Raw genomic sequence first — 24317 nt, forward strand, 5'->3', positions numbered from 1 at the left:
GCCCCCCATCCCAGTGACGCGCTTCTGTCCCCAGCCCCGCCCCCCCATCCCAGTGACGCGCTTCTGTCCCCAGCCCCGCCCCCCCATCCCAGTGACGTGCTTCTGTCCCCAGCCCCGCCCCCCCTCCCAGTGACGCGCTTCCGCCCCCATCTCCAGCCCAGGAAACAAAGGGCCCTTCAGCCCAAACCCTGCCCCTCCCCCCCCCCCTGCTAGCCCACTGGCCCCCATCTACCCCATGTAGAGTCACCCAGCCCAGAAACAGGCCCTTCGGCCCAACGTGCCCATGCCGGCCTCATTCAATAAAGGAATTCAATTCAATGCTTAGCTTATTTTAGTTTACATAGAAACATAGAACAATAGGTGCAGGAGTAGAGGCCATTCGGCCCTTCGAGCCTGCACCGCCCTTCAAGTTCAAGAGAGTTTATTGTCATGTGTCCCTGTATAGGACAATGAGATTCTTGCTTTGCTTCAGCACAACAGAACATAGTCGGCATTGACTACAAAACAGATCAATGTGTCCATATACCATAATATAAATATATACACACACATGAATAAATAATGGAGTCGAGTATAGGAGCAAAGAGGCCCTTCTGCAGTTGTACAGGGCCCTGGTGAGACCACACCTGGAGTATTGTGTGCAGTTTTGGCCTGTTGGCTAGAGGAGTTGAGTACAGGAGCAAAGAGGCCCTTCTGCAGTTGTACAGGGCCCTGGTGAGACCACACCTGGAGTATTGTGTACAGTTTTGGTCCCCTAATTTGAGGAAGGACATTCTTTGGCTATTGAGGGAGCCCAGCGTAGGTTCACCAGGTTAATTCCCGGGATGGCGGGACTGTGTCATACGCTGAGAGAATGGAGCGGCTGTGGGCTTGTACACTCTGTGGAGTTTAGAAGGATGAGAGGCAATCTCATTGAAACATATATGAGATTATTAAGGGCTTGGACACACTAGAGGCAGGAAACATGTTCCCCATGTTGGGGGAGTCCAGAACCAGGGACCACACACACAGTTTAAGAATAAGGGGTCGGCCATTTAGAACGGAGACGAGGAAACTCTTTTCCACACAGAGTGGTGAGTCTGTGGAATTCTCTGCCTCAGAGGGCGGTGGAGGCCGGTTCTCTGGATGTTTTCAGGAGAGAGCATAAAGAACACAAAAAGAAAACTCTGCAAAGAATTACATTGGTTTAATTTATTGTGAGTTTATTAGAATGCGTACAGATTTAAATCGTTCTACTCAAGGTGTTAGGTTGATGCGAAAAATCTCGCAGCTCCAGAGAGATTTTGAGGGTTGAGAGGATTTTGAAAGCTGATTGTGCTTCCACAAAGTATTTCATGGCTTGGGAACTTTAAGGTAGACCAACTTGGTCAGAGTAGACTCCATCACCAGGCATGTCTTCTTTCTATTGTATTCAAATTTCTTGGTCTTGTCTTCGACTTTAAAGTTTATTTTTACCATTTCCTGATTCACCTGAAAAATCAATTGAGTCAGAAAAGCAGTCAGTATTAAATCCTGCACAAAAAAACTGTAAAGTCATCGAGTGATAGTGTGGAAACAGGCCCTTCGGCCCAACTTGCCCACATTGTCCAACATGCCCCATCTACACTAGTCCCACCTGCCCGCGTTTGGTCCATATCCCTCCAAACCCGTCCTATCCATGTACCTGTCTAACTGTTTCTTAAACGTTGGGATAGTCCCAGCCTCAACTACCTCCTCCGGCAGCTCGTTCCATACACCCACCACCCTCTGTGTGGAAAAGTTACCCCTCAGATTCCTATTAAATCTTTCCCCCTTCACCTTGAACCCGTGTCCTCTGGTCCTCGATTCCCCTACTCTGGGCAAGAGACTCTGCCCGATCTATTCCTCTCATGATTTTATCCACCTCTATAAGATCTCCCCTCATCCTCCTGCGCTCCAGGGAATAGAGACCCAGCCTGCTCAACCTCTCCCTGTAGCTCACACCCTCTAGTCCTGGCAACATCCTCGTATATCTTCTCTGCTCCCTTTCCAGCTTGAAGTAGAGTTGCTGCCTCACAGCGCCGGGGACCCGGGTTCCATCCCGACTACGGGTGCTGTCTGTACGGAGTTTGCACGTTCTCCCCCCGTGACCTGCGTGGGTTTTCTCCGAGATCTTCGGTTTCCTCCCACACTCCAAAGACGTGCAGGTTTGTAGGTTAATTGGCTTGGTATAAGTGTAAATTGTCCCTTGTGTGTGTGTGTGTAGGATAGTGTTAGTGTGCGGGGATCGCTGGTCGGCACTTAAACGGCACACCGCACCTTCACAAACAAGTCGTACAGGTGCTTCTTATCTGCCAGGTTCTTGAAGACTTTCCCCATCTCCTGGATCATGTACGAACCAAACGTTGTGTTCCGATATGCCACAAAACCTGAATAAGAATCACAATCAACTTCAGGAAACAGGCCCTTCCTTCAGCCCAACTTGCCCACACCGCCCAACATGTCCCATCTACACTAGTCCCACCTGCCCCGCGTTTGGTCCATATCCCTCCAAACCTGTCCTATCCATGTACCTGTCTAACTGTTTCTTAAACGTTGGGATAGTCCCAGCCTCAACTACCTCCTCCGGCAGCTCGTTCCATACACCCACCACCCTCGAAAAGTGTGGAAAAGTTACCCCTCAGATTCCTATTAAATCTTTCCCCCTTCACCTTGAACCTGTGTCCTCTGGTCCTCGATTCCCCTACTCTGGGCAAGAGACTCAGCCCGATCTATTCCTCTCATGATTTTATCCACCTCTATAAGATCTCCCCTCATCCTCCTGCGCTCCATGGAATAGAGACCCAGCCTGCTCAACCTCTCCCTGTAGCTCACACCCTCTAGTCCCGGCAACATCCTCGTAAATCTTCTCTGAACCCTTTCCAGCTTGACGACATCTTCTCTACAACACGGTGCCCAGAACAGAACACAATATTCTAAACGCAGTCTCACCAACGTCTTGTACAACTGCAACATGTGAAAAAGCGTTTCCTCGTCTTCGTTCTAAATGGCCGACCCCTTATTCTTAAACTGTGTGTGTGGCATCTGGTTCTGGACTCCCCCAACATCGGGAACACGTTTCCTGCCTCTAGCGTGTCCAAACCCTAAACAATCTTATATGTTTCAATGAGATCTCCTCTCATCCTTCTAAACTCCACAGAGTGTACAAACCCAGCCGCTCCACATTCTCTCAGCATATGACAGTCCCGCCATCCTGGGAATTAACCTGGTGAACCTACGCTGGGCTCCCTCAATAGCAAGAATGTCCTTCCTCAAATTAGGGGACCAAAACTGCACACAATACTCCGGGTGTGGTCTCACTAGGGCTCTGTACAACTGCAGAATGACATCTTTGCTCCTGTACTCAACTCCTCTTGTTATGAAGGCCAACAGGCCAAAACGGCACACAATACTCCAGGTGTGGTCTCATCAGGGCCCTGTACAACTGCAGAAGGACCTCTTTGCTCCTAGACTCAACCCCTATTGTTATAAAGGCCAACAGGCCATTGGCTTTCTTCACTGCCTGCTGTACCTGTATGCTTCCTTTCATAGACTGATGAACAAGGGCCCCCAGATCCCGTTGTACTTCCCCTTTTCCCAACTTGACACCAGTGGTTAGGGTGGGGGGTTGATAGTTTGAAGATTGGAGTGTGGTCAGCTCGGGAGTAAGACAATGACAGACCTGGTTGAGATGGGTAAACAGTGAAGGTGTCGGAGATGGTGGGCAGTAGTTCAGGCTCGGACCCCATGGAACGATATCCGGAGTGCACGCCAGAATCTTTCTTGCCTGAAAAACGCACACAAAACACTTTCAACACAAACCCGACACACACACACACACAAGGCCCCTCTCTCCCCACCCTCCCCCTTTACATCGGGAACCTGGGGTGGGGAACGTTGCGCAGGGCTATGGCAATATTTGACAATAGACAATACACAATCTATATAACGCACAGTCTCATACACGCTCGGCTTGTACTCGCTAGAATTTAGAAGATTGAGGGGGGATCTTATAGAAACTTACAAAATTCTTAAGGGGTTGGACAGGCTAGAGGGAGTTAGATGTGGCCCTTGTGGCTAAAGGGATCAGGGGGTATGGAGAGAAGGCAGGTACAGGATACTGAGTTGGATGATCAGCCATGATCATATTGAATGGCGGTGCAGGCTCGAAGGGCCGAATGGCCTCTACTCCTGCACCTATTGTCTATGTTTCTATGATTCATCTTGGCCACTTCCTATCTGCGCTGTATATTGATTTTAGGAAAATCGCTACCATATATGGCTATGATTTTTGGCCATCTTACTCACAGTCCGGCTCCGCTGAGCAGGCCCCGAGGATCTTTGCCGATCGATGAAAAATAAAAAAGTTATCAGTGTTTAAAAAGCCTTGAGATCCTCTAGCCTGTCAATCACCACGATGAAGGTAACGCCCCTTCCGGGGGTGGGGGTGGGGGGGGGTGGGGCAGGACCTACGGATGCCTGGACGTGAGTCAGTCACTCTGTAAGATCGCGAGGGAGAGTCCACAACCGTGATTCTCAGCTGTGAATCAACTGAACTGTGAGTCTGCGACGTACTTGTAATAAATGATTTGTTAGCCCTCAATGACAATGCAATGAATTGAAATGGAATTTGGTGGCCTGCACTCGGCTAGAAATGCTATGGAATTGAATTTGGTGGCCCGCACTCTGCTAGAAATGCTATGGAATTGAATTTGGTGGCCTGCACTCGGCTAGAAATGCTATGGAATTGAATTTGGTGGCCCGCACTCTGCTAGAAATGCTATGGAATGGAATTTGGTGGCCTGCACTCGGCTAGAAATGCTATGGAATTGAATTTGGTGGCCCGCACTCTGCTTGAACAGGAATTTCAAGGAAAAGCCCTGACTGAGCTGCCAGCCCACCAGCCCTGAGTGACTGAGCTGCCAACCCAACTCCTATATTCGATTGTTTGTGTCTTCCTTAGTGAAGACAGATCCGAAGTACACCCACGAGGGACATTTTACACACACATACACCAAGCCAATTAACCTACAAACCTGCACGTCTTTGGAGTGTGGGAGGAAACCGAAGATCTCGGAGAGAACGTACAAACTCCGTCGGGATGGAACCCGGGTCTCGGGCGCTGTGAGGCCCCTCTCCCCCCCCCCAACCACCCTCCCTCCCCAGAGTGCTAGCGTAATGCAGACTCTCCCAACTCACCTCCACGACAGACTTGGAACACGAAGACTTTGGGCTTGTACTGCAGATGGGGACACTCCTTATTATTGAACATCTTAAAGACGTCTTCCAGATCAACGTCTGCGTTATCAACGGTTGCGTTATCAGACCCGCAAATCTTTCCCTCTTTCCCGTGAGCGAGAATGAAGACAAAGGAGCAACAGACTCGAGGGTCCATCTCATCCCGATACTTCTCCAGAGAGGCCAGGATATCCTGACAAGACAGTGTGAGGGGGAAGACACACAAATATCTTCAACGTTTAGTTTAGAGATACAGCGCGGAAACAGGCCCTTCGACCCATCGGGTCCGTGCCGACCAGCGATCGCCCGTTCACTCACTAGTTTAGTTTGGAGATAGAGAGCGGAAACATAGAAACATAGACAATAGGTGCAGGAGTAGGCCATTCGGCCCTTCGAGCCTGCACCGCCATTCAATATGATCATGGCTGATCATCCAACTCAGTATCCTGTACCTGCCTTCTCTCCATACCCCCTGATCCCTTTAGCCACAAGGGCCACATCTAACTCCCTCTTAAATATAGCCAATGAACTGTGTGGCCTCAACTACCTTCTGTGGCAGAGAATTCCACAGATTCACCACTCTCTGTGTGTGTGAAAAAAAATGTTTTTCTCATCTCGGTCCTAAAAGATTTCCCCTCTTATCCTTAAACTGTGACCCCTTGTTCTGGACTTCCCCAACATCGGGAACAATCTTCCTGCATCTAGCCTGTCCAACCCCTTAAGAATTTTGTAAGTTTCTATAAGATCCCCCCTCAATCTTCTAAATTCTAGCGAGTACAAGCCGAGTCTATCCAGTCTTTCTTCATATGAAAGTCCTGACATCCCAGGAATCAGTCTGGTGAACCTTCTCTGTACTCCCTCTACGGCAAGAATGTCTTTCCTCAGATTAGGAGACCAAAACTGTACGCAATACTCCAGGTGTGGTCTCACCAAGACCCTGTACAACTGCAGTAGAACCTCCCTGCTCCTAGACTCAAATCCTCTATGGCAAGAATGTCTTTCCTCAGATTAGGAGACCAAAACTGTACGCAATACGCCAGGTGTGGTCTCACCAAGACCCTGTACAACTGCAGTAGAACCTCCCTGCTCCTAGACTCAAATCCATTTGCTATGAATGCTAACATACCATTGGCTTTCTTCACTGCCTGCTGCACCTGCATGCCTACTTTCAATATCTGGTGTACCATGACACCAAGGTCTCGTTGCATCTCCCCTTTTCCTAATCGGCCACCATTCAGATAATTCAGATAAACAGGCCCTGCGGCCTACCTGTGAATAAGCAGGAATGGGGAACTCACCTTTCTGAGCGGATCGATGGACTCGCTCACTTGGAAGTTTAATTCCTCCAAGCAGGTTTTGAGAATTTTCAGTTCATTCTCGGCTCCAGGCCTACCTTCTTTAATGCAGAGCACTAAGGCCTTTCTCAGTCCAGACATATCATACTGTTCCTCCTGTTACACGGGCCAAGATATTAACACAGTCAGTACAGGCGTCTGGACCCCGTGGTCAGTTTAGTTTACGCAGAAGTAGTTTAGTTTAGTTTAGAGATCCAGCGCGGAAACAGGCCCTTCGGCCCACAATTGCGTACAGTTTTGGTCTCCTAATCTGAGGAAGGACATTCTTGCCATAGAGGATTTGAGTCTAGGAGCAGGGAGGTTCTACTGCAGTTGTACAGGGTCTTGGTGAGACCACACCTGGAGTATTGCGTACAGTTTTGGTCTCCTAATCTGAGGAAGGACATTCTTGCCATAGAGGGAGTACAGAGAAGGTTCATCAGACTGATTCCTGGGATGGAAGGTCTTTCATATGAAGAAAGACTGGATAGACTCGGCTTGTACTCGCTAGAATTTAGAAGATTAAGGGGGGATCTTATAGAAACTTACAAAATTCTTAAGGGGTTGGACAGGCTGGATGCAGGAAGATTGTTCCCGATGTTGGGGAAGTCCAGAACAAGGGGCCACGCACATTTTAAGGATAAAGGGGAAATCTTTTAGGACCGAGATGAGAAAAACATTTTTTTTCACACACAGAGAGAGTGGTGAATCTGTGGAATTCTCTGCCACAGAAGGTAGTTGAGGCCACAGTTCATTGGCTATATTTAAGAGGGAGTTAGACGTGGCCCTTGTGGCTAAAGGGATCAGGGGGTATGGAGAGAAGGCAGGTACAGGATACTGAGTTGGATGATCAGATCATATTGAATGGCGGTGCAGGCTCGAAGGGCCGAATGGCCTCTACTCCTGCACCTATTGTCTATGTTTCTATGTATAGTTTAGAGATACAGCACGGAAACAGGCCCTTCGACCCACCCAGTCACCTTGGCATCAATGGAGATGGGGGGGGGGGCGGGGGGAGAGAGAGAGAGAAAAAGGAGGAGAGATAGAGGGGGGAGAGAGAGAGGGAGAGAGGAGAGAGGGGGAGAGAGGGGATCTCATTGAAACATATAAGATTGTTAAGGGTTTGGACACGCTAGAGGCAGGAAACATGTTCCCGATGTTGGGGGAGTCCAGAACCAGGGGCCACACACACACACACAGTTTAAGAATAAGGGGTCGGCCATTTAGAACGGAGACGAGGAAACACTTTTTCACACAGAGAGTTGTGTGAGTCTGTGGAATTCTCTGCCACAGAGGGCGGTGGAGGCCGGTTCTCTGGGGAGAATTCTTTCAAGAGAGAGCTAGATAGGGCTCTTAAAGATAGCGAGAGAGAGTCAGGGGATATGGGGAGAAGGCAGGAACAGGGAACTGATTGGGGATGATCAGCCGTGATCACATTGAATGGCGGTGCTGGCTCGAAGGGCCGAATGGCCTCTGCTCCTGCGTCTGTTGTCTATTGTCTATTAAATTCCATCGACCGTTCCGTGTTGCCTTACCTGGTCATGTACCTGTGGGGCAGGTGTGGAGGAGGGGGTGGGGGCCTCATTGCCCAAGGTGGGGGCTCCAGGTACAGGCACGCTGTCTTCACCTGTAGGAGGCAAACCAGTGGTCACCTGTGTATCAATGGAGAGGGTGGGGAGAGGGGAGAGAGAGGGGGAGAGAGGGGGGAGAGAGATGGAGGATTGAGATAGAGAGAGAGGGGTGAGAGAGGAGAGAGAGGGGGAGAGAGGGAGAAAGGGAGAGGGGGGAGAGAGGAAAGATGGAGAGAGGGGGGAGATAGAGAGAGGGGGAGAGAGAGGGGGAAGATAGAGGGGAGAGGGGAATGAGAGGGGGGGAGAGAAGGGGGAGGATAGAGAGGGGGGGAAAGATGGGGAGAGAAGGGGGGAGAGGGAAGATAGAGAGGGGATTGACGGGTGGGTTAGCACGGACTAGAGTGGAGGGAGTGGCCTCTGTTATAAACTGGCACAGATCCAGGTTTGTTTTTAAACAGATGGACTTCTCACCGAGTCCATCTGTCCCAGCGAGTTCCCATAAAATACTTCATCTCTTCCCAGAAACAGTATGGGTGGGGCAGAGGGAGAGAGGGGGAGGGAGAGAGGGAGTAGAAACATAGAAACATAGACAATAGGTGCAGGAGTAGAGGCCATTCGGCCCTTCCAGCCTGCACCGCCATTCAATATGATCATGGCTGATCATCCAACTCAGTATCCCGTACCTGCCTTCTCTCCATACCCTCTGATCCCCTTAGCCACAAGGGCCACATCTAACTCCCTCTTAAATATAGCCAATGAACTGGCCTCGACTACCTTCTGTGGCAGAGAGTTCCAGAGATTCACCACTCTCTGTGTGAAAAAAGTTCTTCTCATCTCGGTTTTAAAGGATTTCCCCCTTATCCTTAAGCTGTGACCCCTTGTCCTGGACTTCCCCAACATCGGGAGCAATCTTCCTGCATCTAGCCTGTCCAACCCCTTAAGAATTTTATAAGTTTCTATAAGATCCCCTCTCAATCTCCTAAATTCTAGAGAGTATAAACCAAGTCTATCCAGTCTTTCTTCATAAGACAGTCCTGACATCCCAGGAATCAGTCTGGTGAACCTTCTCTGCACTCCCTCTATGGCAATAATGTCCTTCCTCAGATTTGGAGACCAAAACTGTACGCAATACTCCAGGTGTGGTCTCACCAAGACCCTGTACAACTGCAGTAGAACCTCCCTGCTCCTATACTCAAATCCTTTTGCTATGAAAGCTAACATACCATTCGCTTTCTTCACTGCCTGCTGCACCTGCATGCCCACTTTCAATGACTGGTGTAACATGACACCCAGGTCTCGCTGCATCTCCCCTTTTCCTAGTCGGCCACCATTTAGATAATAGTCTGCTTTCCTGTTTTTGCCACCAAAATGGATAACCTCACATTTATCCACATTATACTGCATCTGCCAAACATTTGCCCACTCACCCAGCCTATCCAAGTCACCTTGCAGTCTCCTAGCATCCTCCTCACAGCTAACACTGCCCCCCAGCTTAGTGTCATCCGCAAACTTGGAGATATTGCCTTCAATTCCCTCATCCAGATCATTAATATATATTGTAAATAGCTGGGGTCCCAGCACTGAGCCTTGCGGTACCCCACTAGTCACTGCCTGCCATTGTGAAAAGGACCCGTTTACTCCTACTCTTTGCTTCCTGTTTGCCAGCCAGTTCTCTATCCACATCAATACTGAACCCCCAATGCCGTGTGCTTTAAGTCTGTAAACTAATCTCTTATGTGGGACCTTGTCGAAAGCCTTCTGGAAGTCCAGATACACCACATCCACTGGTTCTCCCCTATCCACGCTACTAGTTACATCCTCGAAAAATTCTATAAGATTCGTCAGACATGATTTACCTTTTATAAATCCATGCTGACTTTGTCCAATGATTTCACCACTTTCCAAATGTGCTGCTATCCCATCTTTAATAACTGACTCTAGCAGTTTCCCCACTACCGATGTTAGACTAACTGGTCTGTAATTCCCTGTTTTCTCTCTCCCTCCCTTCTTAAAAAGTGGGGTTACGTTTGCTACCCGCCAATCCTCAGGAACTACTCCAGAATCTAAAGAGTTTTGAAAGATTATTACTAATGCATCCACTGTTTCTGGAGCTACTTCCTTAAGTACTCTGGGATGCAGCCTATCTGGCCCTGGGGATTTATCGGCCTTTAATCCATTTAATTTACCCAACACCACTTCCCGGCTAACCTGGATTTCACTCAATTCCTCCAACTCCTTTCACCCGCGGTCCCCTGCTATTTCCGGCAGATTATTTATGTCTTCCTTAGTGAAGACGGAACCAAAGTAGTTATTCAATTGGTCCGCCATATCCTTGTTCCCCATGATCAACTCACCTGTTTCTGACTGCAAGGGACCTACATTTGTTTTAACTAATCTCTTTCTTTTCACATTTCTATAAAAACTTTTGCAGTCAGTTTTTATGTTCCCTGCCAGTTTTCTTTCATAATCTATTTTTCCTTTCCTAATTAAGCCCTTTGTCCTCCTCTGCTGGTCTCTGAATTTCTCCCAGTCCTCCGGTATGCTGCTTTTTCTGGCTAATTTGTACGCATCATCCTTCGCTTTGATACTATCCCTGATTTCCCTTGTTATCCACGGATGCACTACCTTCCCTGATTTATTCTTTTGCCAAACTGGGATGAACAATTTTTGTAGTTCATCCATGCAGTCTTTAAATGTCTTCCATTGCATATCCACCGTCAACCCTTTTAGAATTAATTGCCAGTCAATCTTGGCCAATTCACGTCTCATACCCTCAAAGTTACCTTTCTTTAAGTTCAGAACCATTGTTTCTGAATTAACAATGTCACTCTCCATCCTAATGAAGAACTCAACCATATTATGGTCACTCTTGCCCAAGGGGGCACGTACAACAAGGCTGCTAACTAACCCTTCCTCATTACTCAATACCCAGTCTAAAATAGCCTGCTCTCTCGTTGGTTCCTCTACATGTTGATTTAGATAACTATCCCGCATACATTCCAAGAAATCCTCTTCCTCAGCACCCTTGCCAATTTGATTCACCTCCTCACCCCTCCCCTCACCTCCCCTTCACCCCTCCCCTTCACCCCCCCCCCCTCCCACCACCCCTCCCCTCCCCCACTCTAACCTGTTCTGCAGCAGGCACACCATCTGTCCATCCTCCTCTCTCTGCTGTAGAGATGTCTCTATCTCCCGCTCTTCATCCAGCCACTTCCTCTCCCTGTAGTCGGGGCGGGGGAGCGGGGGGGGCGGAGGGTGTTTTATTAGATCATTCATCCCAGTCACAGTCCCAGTGCCAGTCTGAATCTCCCGGTGGCTCAGCGCTTCAACTCCCCCTCCCATTCCCAATCTGACCTTCCTGTCCTGGGCCTCCTCCATGGCCAGAGTGAGTCCCACCGTAAACTGGAGGAGCAGCACCTCGTATTCCGCTTGGGCAGTTTGTTGATGTCTTTAAGGTGTTGCAGCCTCACAGTGCCGGAGACCCGGGTTCCATCCCGACTACGGGTGCTGGCAGTGCGGTGTTTGCACGTTCTCTCCCCCCCTGTGGGCTTTCTCCAAGAGGGGGGAGAGAGAGAAGAGGGGAGAGAGATGGGAGAGAGAGAAGGGGGAGAGAGAAGAGGGGAGAGAAGAGGGGAGAGAGAGATGGGAGAGAGAAGAGGGACAGAGAAGGGGGAGAGAGAAGAGAGAAGGGGTAGGGAGAAATGGAAGGGGGAGGGAGAGGGGGAACCCACCCACCTCTCTAGCTGTTCGTGCAAGGATTTTTTCTTGGCCCGCACACAGGAGAGCATTTGTTCAAGCTGTCGATCGGTATTCTGTAACTGAGAGAGGGGCAAGTTTCAGTGCCCTGGGGTTCCATTGTGGAGTGTACACATCCCCCATCACACGCACGCACGCACACATACACACTCACGCACGCACACACACCACGTACACACACACGCACGTACATACACGCACGCGCACACACACTCACGCACGCACGCACACTCACGTACATACACGCACGCGCACACTCACGCACGCACACTCACGTACATACACGCACGCACGCACACGCACACCACGCACACACACACTCACATACACACACACGCACACATACACACTCACGCGCACACACACACTCACCTACACACACACGCATGTACACACACGCAGATACAAACACACGCACACACAGACATAAACACACACACGTAGATATATACACACACAGACACACACACGCAGATATACACACACACACAGACACACACACACACAGACACACACGCAGATATACACACACACACACACACACGCAGATATACACACGTACACACACACAGACACAGACACACACACAAGAAATGCCTCCGCGTCTCGTTCCAAAAGGTACGTCCTTTAATTCTAAGGCTGTGCCCTCTGGTCCTAGACTCTCCCACCAGGTCCCAGTAGGGGGGTCAGGACAAGGAAGTTATTCTCTCACCTCCTGCTTTCCCAACGATGTGAGAACCTCCTGATTCACGAGCAGCACTGTAGAAAGATGCACAGAGGTACGTCTTAGTGTGTGTGTGTGTGTGTGTGTGTGTGTGTGTGTCTGTGCGTGTGTGTGTGCGTGTGTGTGTGTGTGTGTGAGTGTGTGTGTGTGTGTATATCTGTGCGTGTGAGTGCGTGCGTTTGTGTGTGTGTGTGTGTGTGTGCGCATGCGTGTGTGTATATCTGTGTGTGTATATCTGTGTGTGTGTCTGTGTGTGTGTATCTGTGTGTGTGTGCGTGTGTGTGTATCTGTGTGTGTGCGTGTGTGTGTGCGCGTGTGTGTGAGTGAGTGTGTGTATATCTGTGCGTGTGCGTGCGTGCGTTTGTGTGTGTGTGTGTGTGTGCGCATGCGTGTGTGTATATCTGTGTGTGTATATCTGTGTGTGTGTGTGTGTGTGTATATCTGTGTGTGTGTGCGTGTGCGTGTATATCTGTGTGTGTGTGTGTGTGTATATCTGTGTGTGTGTGTATATCTGTGTGTGTGTGTGTGTATATCTGTGTGTGTATATCTGTGTGTGTGTGTGTATATCTGTGTGTGTGTGTGTGTATATCTGTGTGTGTGTGTGTGTATATCTGTGTGTGTGTGTGTGTGTGTGTGTGTGTGTGTGTGTGTGTGTGTGTGTATGTGAGTGTGTGTGTGCGCGTCTGTGTGCGTGTGACAGGGAGGCCACCATTTTGATGGTCGGTCAAGACTTTTTGACCGTTTCACAGGTCGGGGGCCGGTAGGATGTGACGTGTGATCCCCTCCCCCCCCCCCCAACACCCCCGTCCCTGTGAGACCCCCACTCACACTCGGGTTCCCTGCTCTTCTGCACGTTTAACTCTGCCAGTAATGCCCGCTCCCGGGCCAGTAACACAGCCAGCTATCGGATGAGGGGAAAGAGAGAGGGGGGGAAAAACAGGATTAAATGAGTGAATCAGGCAGTCGTTCCAGGTGCGACAGAGGTTCACCTGCATCTCCTCCAACCTCATCTATTGCATCCGCTGCTCTAGATGTCGGCTGATCTACATCGGTGAGACCAAGCGCAGGATCGGCGATCGTTTCGCCCAACACCTCCGCTCGGTCCGCAATAACCAACCTGATCTCCCGGTGGCTCAGCACTTCAACTCCCCCTCCCATTCCCAATCCGACCTCTCTGTCCTGGGCCTCCTCCATGGCCAGAGTGAGTCCCACCGTAAACTGGAGGAGCAGCACCTCATATTCTGCTTGGGCAGTTTCCACCCCAGCGGTGTGAACATTGACTTCTCCAATTTCAGGTAGTCCCTGCTTCCTCCTCCCCTTCCCAGCTCTACCTCAGCCCACCGTCTCCGCCTCTTCCTTTCTTCCACCCCCCCCACATCAGTCTCGTCCCGAAACGTTGCCTATTTCCTTCGCTCCATAGACGCTGCCTCACCCGCTGAGTTTCTCCAGCATTTTTGTCTACCTTAAATGGGTAGAAACATAGACAATAGGTGCAGGAGTAGAGGCCATTCGGCCCTTCGAGCCTGCACCGCCATTCAATACGATCATGGCTGATCATCCAACTCAGTATCCTGTACCTGCCTTCTCTCCATACCCCCTGATCCCTTTAGCCACAAGGGCCACAAGCAGTTCCCCTCTCCTCACCCCCCCTTCCCCTCTCCCTCCCCCTCTTCACCACCCCCCCCCCTCACCCCTCGCAGACAGACGGACTCACTGGGTTTTCCGAGTCCTGGATGAGTGTTCGGGCATCACAGAGGGTGAGCTTGTTCTGAACCTGCGGACAGAGAGAGGTGGGAGATTTAGTCAGCTTTCTCCCCGTAAACTTGCCTTCCGCAGATGCTGCCTGACCCGCTGAGTATCTCCAGCTACGTGTGTGTGTGTGTGTGTGTGTGTGTGTGTGTGTGTGTGTGTGTGTGCAGTTTTGGTCCCCTAATTTGAGGAAGGACATTCTTGCTATTGAGGGAGCCCAGCGTAGGTTCACCAGGTTAATTCCCGGGATGGCGGGACTGTCATATGCTGAGAGAATGTGGAGCGGCTGGGCTTGTACACTCTGGAGTTTAGGATGAGAGGGTATCTTATTGAAACATGTGAGATTGTTAAGGGTTTGGACACGCTAGAGGCAGGAAACATGTTCCCAATGTTTGGGGGAGTCCAGAACCAGGGGCCACACACAGTTTAAGAATAAGGGGTCGGCCATTTAGAACGGAGACGAGGAAACACTTTTTCTCACAGAGAGTTGTGAGTCTGTGGCCATTTAGGACTGAGATGAGGAGAAACGTTTCCACCTGTGGAATTCTCTGCCACAGAAGGCAGTGGAGGCCAATTCACTGGATCCTTTCAAGAGAGAGCTCGATAGGGCTCTTAAAGATAGCGGAGTCAGGGGATATGGGGAGAAGGCAGGAACGGGGTACTGATTGTGGATGATCAGCCACGATCACATTGAATGGCGGTGCTGGCTGGAAGGGCCGAATGGCCTCTACTCCTGCACCTATTGTCTATAAGACAAAGTTATGTCCCACCTCTTGAATTAGCTCATCTTGTAGTTCCTAGTGAAAGACAAAGAGAGATATGTCACCAACAATATACAGTCCAACATTCGAACCCCCCCCAGCTAGACAACCCCCACCTCAGCGAGTGTAGGGAGGGGCTGCAGACGCTGGAGTAACTCAGCGGGACGGGCAGCATCTCTGGAGAGAGGAGGAATGGGCAACGTTTCGCGTTACAGAGACAGGGGGAAGTCAGGATCGAACCCGGGTCACCGGATCTATGAGGCAGCAACTGATCTCATGATTTTATACACGTCTATAAGATCACCCCTCATCCTATATTTAGAGTTTAGAAGGACGAGGGGGGGGGGATCTTACAGAAACATATAAAATTATAAAAGGACTGGACAAGCTAGATGCAGGAAAAATGTTCCCAATGTTGGGCGAGTCCAGAACCAGGGGCCACACACACAGTCTTAGAATAAAGGGGAGGCCATTTAAGACTGAAAACTTTTCCACCCAGAGAGTTGTGTGAATTTGTGGAATTCCCTGCCACAGAGGGCAGTGGAGGCCAAGTCACCGGATGGATTTAAGAGAGAGTTAGATAGAGCTCTAGGGGCTGGTGGAGTCAGGGGATATGGGGAGAAGGCAGGCACGGGTTATTGATTGGGGATGATCAGCCATGATCACAATGAATGGCGAATGGTGCTGGCCGGAAGGGCCGAATGGCCTCCTCCTGCAACTGTTGTCGATGTTTCAGACTGGAAACGTCACCCATTCCTTCTCTCCAGAGATGACGCCTGTCCCAGTGAGTTAATCCAGCGTTTTGTGTCTCTTCTCCCCTCCCCCCAACCTCGATATCCCAGGGTGGATCTCATTGAGGGCTGTGGTCTATGGGGAGGGGGTGACAGACAGGGGGGGGGGTGTAGGGGGGAGGGGAGGGGAACACGTTTACGGACGTCGAGGGCGCCATGTTGACTCCGTGAGTTCGGCGACTCTCTCTCCATCGTCCCGTCACCTGGAAAACCATAAAACATCAGCATCGCCTCCCGACCCACTCGCCCCCTCCCCCACCCACCCCTCACTCCCCCACCCCCACCCACACTCTCTCCTCTCTCCCTCCTCTCCTACAGCCTCAAGTTGTCCCCCCTCCCCTCAAACCCTCCCCCCTCCCACTCATCTCTTTCCTCCCACTAACTGCCTCAAATTCTCCCTCTACTCCCTCCTCCCCTTCCTTCCTTCCCTCAAAATTCCCCCTCTCCCTCCTTCCTTCCCTCACGCTCTCTCTCCCTCTCACCTCCTCCCTTTCCCCTTCCCTCCCTCCTCCTCCCCTCCCTCTAACCGCCTAAAAAATCCTCTCCCCCTCCCTACCCTACCCCCTCCTCCATCTCCCCCTCCTCCCTTTCCCCTTCCCTCTCTCGTCTCTCTCTCCCTCCTCCTCCTCTCCTCCCTCTAACCGCCTCACACTCCCTCCCTCTTTCCTTCTCTCCCTCACCCTCTCTCCCTCATCTTTACCTCTTCCCCCTCATCTTTTCTCTCCTCTATTTCCTGCCTCAAATTATCTCTCCCTCTCACCTCCTCCCTCCTATCTCCCTGTCCCCTTCCCTCCCTCATCTCTCTCCCTCCCCCTCCCTCCCTCCTCCTTTCTCCGTTCCCTCCCTCTCTCCCTCCCTCCCTCCTTTCTCCGTTCCCTCCTTCTCTCCCTCTCACCCTCCGTTTCCCGGGGCAACGCTTTGGCGCCTTTTTCCCCACTTCCGCCCCGCTCGCCGCAGCGGACGGGCCTCATCCCCAGTGACGCGATTCCACTTCCGCCCCCATCCCCAGCCCCGCCCCCCATCCCAGTGACGCGACTCCCCCCCCACCATCCCCAGCCCCGCCCCCCATCCCAGTGACGCAAATCCACTTCCGCCCCCATCTCCTGCCCACCGCCCCCACTTCCGCCCCCCCATCCCAGTGACGCGCTTCCGCCCCCATCTCCAGCCCAGGAAACAAAGGGCCCTTCAGCCCAAACCCTGCCCCTCCCCCCCCCCCCTGCTAGCCCACTGGCCCCCATCTACCCCCCATGTAGAGTCACGCAGCCCAGAAACAGGCCCTTCGGCCCAACGTGCCCACGCCGGCCTCATTCAATAAAGGAATTCAATTCAATTCAATGCTTAGCTTATTTTATTTTAGTTTACATAGAAACATAGAACAATAGGTGCAGGAGTAGAGGCCATTCGGCCCTTCGAGCCTGCACCGCCCTTCAAGTTCAAGAGAGTTTATTGTCATGTGTCCCTGTATAGGACAATGAAATTCTTGCTTTGCTTCTGCACAACAGAACATAGTCGGCATTGACTACAAAACAGATCAGTGTGTCCATATACCATTATATAAATATACACACACACATGAATAAATAATGGGGTCGAGTATAGGAGCAAAGAGGCCCTTCTGCAGTTGTACAGGGCCCTGGTGAGACCACACCTGGAGTATTGCGTGCAGTTTTGGTCCCCTAATTTGAGGAAGGACATTCTTTGGCTATTGAGGGAGCCCAGCGTAGGTTCACCAGGTTAATTCCCGGGATGGCGGGACTGTGTCATATGCTGAGAGAATGGAGCGGCTGTGGGCTTGTACACTCTGTGGAGTTTAGAAGGATGAGAGGGTATCTCATTGAAACGTATATGAGATTATTAAGGGCTTGGACACACTAGAGGCAGGAAACATGTTCCCCATGTTGGGGGAGTCCAGAACCAGGGGCCACACACACACACACAGTTTGAGAATAAGGGGTCGGCCATTTAGAACGGAGATGAGGAAACTCTTTTCCACCCAGAGAGTTGTGTGAGTCTGTGGAATTCTCTGCCTCAGAGGGCGGTGGAGGCCGGTTCTCTGGATGTTTTCAAGAGAGGGCATAAAGAACACATAAAAGAAAACTCTGCAAAGAATTACATTGGTTTAATTTATTGTGAGTTTATTACAATGCGTACAAATTTAAATCGTTCTACTCAAGGTGTTAGGTTGATGCGAAAAATCTCGCAGCTCCAGAGAGATTTTGAGGGTTGAGAGGATTTTGAAAGCTGATTGTGCTTCCACAAAGTATTTCATGGCTTGGGAACTTTAAGGTAGACCAACTTGGTCAGAGTAGACTCCATCACCAGGCATGTCTTCTTTCTATTGTATTCAAATTTCTTGGTCTTGTCTTCGACTTTAAAGTTTATTTTTACCATTTCCTGATTCACCTGAAAAATCAATTGAGTTAGAAAAGCAGTCAGTATTAAATCCTGCACAAAAAAACTGTAAAGTCATCGAGTGATAGTGTGGAAATAGGCCCTTCGGCCCAACTTGCCCACATTGTCCAACATGCCCCATCTACACTAGTCCCACCTGCCCGCGGTTTGGTCCATATCCCTCCAAACCCGTCCTATCCATGTACCTGTCTAACTGTTTCTTAAACGTTGGGATAGTCCCGGCCTCAACTACCTCCTCCGGCAGCTCATTCCATACACCCACCACCCTCGAAAAGTGTGGAAAAGTTACCCCTCAGATTCCTATTAAATCTTTCCCCCTTCACCTTGAACCCGTGTCCTCTGGTCCTCGATTCCCCTACTCTGGGCAAGAGACTCTGCCCGATCTATTCCTCTCATGATTTTATCCACCTCTATAAGATCGCCCCTCATCCTCCTGCGCTCCATGGAATAGAGACCCAGCCTACTCAACCTCTCCCTGTAGCTCACACCCTCTAGTCCCGGCAACATGCTCGTATATCTTCTCTGCTCCCTTTCAAGCTTGAAGTAGAGTTGCTGCCTCACAGCGCCGGAGACCCGGGTTCCATCCCGACTACGGGTGCTGTCTGTACGGAGTTTGCACGTTCTCCCCCCGTGACCTGCGTGGGTTTTCTCCGAGATCTTCGGTTTCCTCCCACACTCCAAAGACGTGCAGGTTTGTAGGTTAATTGGCTTGGTATAAGTGTAAATTGTCCCTTGTGTGTGTGTGTAGGATAGTGTTAGTGTGCGGGGATCGCTGGTCGGCACTTAAACGGCACACCGCACCTTCACAAACAAGTCGTACAGGTGCTTCTTATCTGCCAGGTTCTTGAAGACTTTCCCCATCTCCTGGATCATGTGCGAACCAAATATTTCGTTGCGATATGCCACAAAACCTGAATAAGAATCACAATCAACTTCTGGAAACAGGCCCTTCCTTCAGCCCAACTTGCCCACACCGCCCAACATGTCCCATCTACACTAGTCCCACTTGCCCGCGTTTGGTCCATATCCCTCCAAACCTGTCCTATCCATGTACCAGTCTAACTGTTTCTTAAACGTTGGGATAGTCCCAACCTCAACTACCTCCTCCGGCAGCTCGTTCCATACACCCACCACCCTCGAAAAGTGTGGAAAAGTTACCCATCAGATTCCTATTAAATCTTTTCCCCTTCACCTTGAACCTGTGGTCCTCGATTCCACTACTCTGGGCAAGAGACTCTGCCCGATCTATTCCTCTCATGATTTTATCCACCTCTATAAGATCTCCCCTCATCCTCCTGCGCTCCATGGAATAGAGACCCAGCCTGCTCAACCTCTCCCTGTAGCTCACACCCTCTAGTCCCGGCAACATCCTCGTAAATCTTCTCTGAACCCTTTCCAGCTCGACGACATCTTCCCTACAACACGGTGCCCAGAACAGAACACAATATTCTAAACGTGGTCTCACCAACGTCTTGTACAACTGCAACATGTGAAAAAGTGTTTCCTCGTCTCCGTTCTAAATGGCCGACCCCTTATTCTTAAACTGTGTGTGTGGCCCCTGGTTCTGGACTCCCCCCAACATTGGGAACATGTTTCCTGCCTCTAGCGTGTCCAAACCCTAAACAATCTTATATGTTTCAATGAGATGCCCTCTCATCCTTCTAAACTCCAGAGTGTACAAGCCCAGCCGCTCCATTCTCTCAGCATATGACAGTCCCGCCATCCTGGGAATTAACCTGGTGAACCTACGCTGGGCTCCCTCAATAGCAAGAATGTCCTTCCTCAAATTAGGGGACCAAAACTACACACAATACTCCGGGTGTGGTCTCACTAGGGCCCTGTACAACTGCAGAAGGACCTCTTTGCTCCTATACTCAACTCCTCTTGTTATGAAGGCCAACAGGACAAAACTACACACAATACTCCAGGTGTGGTCTCACCAGGGCCCTGTACAACTGCAGAAGGACCTCTTTGCTCCTAGACTCAACCCCTATTGTTATAAAGGCCAACTCACCAGGCTTTCTTCACTGCCTGCTGTACCTGCATGCTTCCTTTCATAGACTGATGAACAAGGGCCCCCAGATCCCGTTGTACTTCCCCTTTTCCCAACTTGACACCAGTGGTTAGGGTGGGGGGTTGAGAGTTTGAAGATTGGAGTGTGGTCAGCTCGGGAGTAAGACATTGACAGACCTGGTTGAGATGGGTAAACAGTGAAGGTGTCGGAGATGGTGGGCAGTAGTTCAGGCTCGGACCCCATGGAACGAAATGCGGGGCCCACGCCAGAATCTTTCTTGCCTGAAAAACGCACACAAAACACTTTCAACACAAACCCGACACACACACACACACAAGGCCCCTCTCTCCCCACCCTCCCCCTTTACATCGGGAACCTGGGGTGGGGAACGTTGCGCAGGGCTGTGGCAATATTTGACAATAGACAATACACAATCTATATAACGCACAGTCTCATACACACTCGGCTTGTACTCGCTAGAATTTAGAAGATTGAGGGGGGATCTAATAGAAACTTACAAAATTCTTAAGGGGTTGGACAGGCTAGATGCAGGAAGATTGTTCCCGATGTTGGGGAAGTCCAGAACAAGGGGTCACAGTTTAAGGATAAGGGGAAAATCTTTTAGGACCAAGATGAGAAAAAATTTTTTTTCACACAGAGAGTGGTGAATCTGTGGAATTCTCTGCCACAGAAGGTAGTTGAGGCCACAGTTCATTGGCTATATTTAAGAGGGAGTTAGATGTGGCCCTTGTGGCTAAAGGGATCAGGGGGTATGGAGAGAAGGCAGGTACAGGATACTGAGTTGGATGATCAGCCATGATCATATTGAATGGCGGTGCAGGCTCGAAGGGCCGAACGGCCTCTACTCCTGCACCTATTTTCTATGTTTCATCTTGGCCACTTCCTATCTGCGCTGTATATTGATTTTAGGAAAATCGCTACCATATATGGCTATGATTTTTGGCCATCTTACTCACAGTCCGCCTCCGCTGAGCAGGCCCTGAGGATCTTTGCCGATCGATGAAAAATAAAAAAGTTATGAGTGTTTAAAAAACCTTGAGATCCTCTAGCCTGTCAATCACCACGATGAAGGTAACGCCCCTTCCAGGGGTGGGGGGGGGGGGGTGGGGCAGGACCTACGGATGCCTGGACGTGAGTCAGTCACTCTGTAAGATCGCGAGGGAGAGTCCACAACCGTGATTCTCAGCTGTGAATCAACTGAACTGTGAGTCTGCGACGTACTTGTAATAAATGATTTGTTAGCCCTCAATGACAATGCAACGAAATTAAATGGAATTTGGTGGCCCGCACTCGGCTAGAAATGCTATGGAATTGAATTTGGTGGCCCGCACTCGGCTAGAAATGCTATGGAATTGAATTTGGTGGCCTGCACTCGGCTAGAAATGCTATGGAATTGAATTTGGTGGCCTGCACTCTGCTAGAAATGCTATGGAATTGAATTTGGTGGCCCGCACTCGGCTAGAAATGCTATGGAATTGAATTTGGTGGCCTGCACTCGGCTAGAAATGCTATGGAATTGAATTTGGTGGCCTGCACTCTGCTAGAAATGCTATGGAATTGAATTTGGTGGCCTGCACTCGGCTAGAAATGCTATGGAATTGAATTTGGTGGCCTGCACTCTGCTAGAAATGCTATGGAATTGAATTTGGTGGCCTGCACTCGGCTAGAAATGCTATGGAATTGAATTTGGTGGCCCGCACTCTGCTAGAAATGCTATGGAATTGAATTTGGTGGCCTGCACTCTGCTAGAAATGCTATGGAATTGAATTTGGTGGCCTGCACTCGGCTAGAAATGCTATGGAATTGAATTTGGTGGCCCGCACTCTGCTTGAACAGGAATTTCAAGGAAAAGCCCTGACTGAGCTGCCAGCCCACCAGCCCTGAGTGACTGAGCTGCCAACCCAACTCCTATATTCGATTGTTTGTGTCTTCCTTAGTGAAGACTGATCCAAAGTACACCCACGAGGGACATTTACACACACATACACCAAGCCAATTAACCTACAAACCTGCACGTCTTTGGAGTGTGGGAGGAAACCGAAGATCTCGGAGAGAACGTACAAACTCCGTCGGGATGGAACCCGGGTCTCGGGCGCTGTGAGGCCCCTCTCCCCCCCCCCACCACCCTCCCTCCCCAGAGAGCTAGAGTCATGCAGACTCTCCCAACTCACCTCCACGACAGACTTGGAACACAAAGACTTTAGGCTTGTACTGCAGATGGGGACACTCCTTATTATTGAACACCTCAAAGACGTCTTCCAGATCAACGGTTGCGTTATCAGATCCGCAAATCTTTCCCTCTTTCCCGTGAGCGAGAATGAAGACAAAGGAGCAACAGACTCGAGGGTCCATCTCATCCCGATACTTCTTCAGAGAGGCCAGGATATCCTGACAAGACAGTGTGAGGGGGAAAACACACAAATATCTTCAACGTTTAGTTTAGAGATACAGCGAGGAAACAGGCCCTTCGACCCATCGGGTCCGTGCCGACCAGCGATCGCCCGTTCACTCACTAGTTTAGTTTGGAGATAGAGAGCGGAAACATAGAAACATAGACAATAGGTGCAGGAGTAGAGGCCATTCGGCCCTTCGAGCCTGCACCGCCATTCTATATTTAAGAGGGAGTTAGATGTGGCCCTTGTGGCTAAGGGGATCAGAGGGTATGGAGAGAAGGCAGGTACGGGATACTGAGTTGGATGATCAGCCATGATCATATTGAATGGCGGTGCAGGCTCGAAGGGCCGAATGGCCTACTCCTGCACCTAATTTCTATGTTTCTATGTTTCTATGATCATGGTTGATCATCCAACTCAGTATCCTGTACCTGCCTTCTCTCCATACCCCCTGATCCCTTTAGCCACAAGGGCCACATCTAACTCCCTCTTAAATATAGCCAATGGACTGTGTGGCCTCAACTACCTTCTGTGGCAGAGAATTCCACAGATTCACCACGCTCTGTGTGTGTGAAAAAAAATGTTTTTCTCATCTCGGTCCTAAAAGATTTCCCCTCTTATCCTTAAACTGTGACCCCTTGTTCTGGACTTCCCCAACATCGGGAACAATCTTCCTGCATCTAGCCTGTCCAACCCCTTAAGAATTTTGTAAGTTTCTATAAGATCCCCCCTCAATCTTCTAAATTCTAGCGAGTACAAGCCGAGTCTATCCAGTCTTTCTTCATATGAAAGTCCTGACATCCCAGGAATCAGTCTGGTGAACCTTCTCTGTACTCCCTCTACGGCAAGAATGTCTTTCCTCAGATTAGGAGACCAAAACTGTACGCAATACTCCAGGTGTGGTCTCACCAAGACCCTGTACAACTGCAGTAGAACCTCCCTGCTCCTAGACTCAAATCCTCTATGGCAAGAATGTCTTTCCTCAGATTAGGAGACCAAAACTGTACACAATACTCCAGGTGTGGTCTCACCAAGACCCTGTACAACTGCAGTAGAACCTCCCTGCTCCTAGACTCAAATCCATTTGCTATGAATGCTAACATACCATTGGCTTTCTTCACTGCCTGCTGCACCTGCATGCCTACTTTCAATGACTGGTGTACCATGACACCCAGGTCTCGTTGCATCTCCCCTTTTCCTAATCGGCCACCATTCAGATAATTCAGATAAACAGGCCATTCGGCCTACCTGTGAATAAGCAGGAATGGGGAACTCACCTTTCCAAGGGGATCGATGGACTCGCTCACTTGGAAGTTTAATTCCTCCAAGCAGGTTTTGAGAATTTTCAGTTCATTCTCGGCTCCAGGCCTACCTTTTTTAATGCAGAGCACTAAGGCCTTTCTCAGTCCAGACATATCATACTGTTCCTCCTGTTACACGGGCCAAGATATTAACACAGTCAGTACAGACGTCTGGACCTCGTGGTCAGTTTAGTTTACGCAGAAGTAGTTTAGTTTAGTTTAGAGATCCAGCGCGGAAACAGGCCCTTCGGCCCA

General features: G+C 50.1%; 3 protein-coding genes across 3 annotated transcripts; all 3 read right to left on the reverse strand.

Moving 5' to 3' along the window:
• Positions 1–1176: 1176 nt before the first annotated feature.
• LOC116970419 (caspase-14-like) lies at positions 1177–8266 on the reverse strand. The gene is made up of 6 exons (XM_033017070.1): positions 8105–8266; positions 6534–6686; positions 5197–5428; positions 3680–3784; positions 2278–2387; positions 1177–1470 (listed from the first exon to the last, which is right to left on the reverse strand). Exons 2-6 carry the CDS (start codon positions 6669–6671, stop codon positions 1333–1335), a joined length of 723 nt encoding a protein of 240 aa, XP_032872961.1. The 5' UTR covers positions 6672–6686; positions 8105–8266; the 3' UTR covers positions 1177–1332.
• Positions 8267–8526: 260 nt separating this feature from the next.
• cenpk (centromere protein K) lies at positions 8527–16895 on the reverse strand. The gene is made up of 9 exons (XM_033017069.1): positions 16817–16895; positions 16066–16123; positions 15140–15166; positions 14335–14394; positions 13449–13521; positions 12609–12655; positions 11876–11958; positions 11268–11360; positions 8527–8536 (listed from the first exon to the last, which is right to left on the reverse strand). Exons 2-9 carry the CDS (start codon positions 16111–16113, stop codon positions 8527–8529), a joined length of 441 nt encoding a protein of 146 aa, XP_032872960.1. The 5' UTR covers positions 16114–16123; positions 16817–16895.
• Positions 16896–18025: 1130 nt separating this feature from the next.
• LOC116970416 (caspase-14-like) lies at positions 18026–24215 on the reverse strand. Its single transcript, XM_033017068.1, has 5 exons — positions 24039–24215; positions 22540–22756; positions 20524–20628; positions 19135–19244; positions 18026–18324 (listed from the first exon to the last, which is right to left on the reverse strand). The coding sequence occupies exons 1-5, from the start codon at positions 24174–24176 to the stop codon at positions 18187–18189; spliced, it is 708 nt and encodes a 235-aa protein (XP_032872959.1). The 5' UTR covers positions 24177–24215; the 3' UTR covers positions 18026–18186.
• Between the last annotated feature and the right edge of the window lie 102 nt (positions 24216–24317).

The sequence above is a fragment of the Amblyraja radiata genome, unplaced genomic scaffold (assembly GCF_010909765.2).
Source record: "Amblyraja radiata isolate CabotCenter1 unplaced genomic scaffold, sAmbRad1.1.pri scaffold_862_ctg1, whole genome shotgun sequence".
NCBI lineage: Eukaryota > Metazoa > Chordata > Chondrichthyes > Rajiformes > Rajidae > Amblyraja > Amblyraja radiata.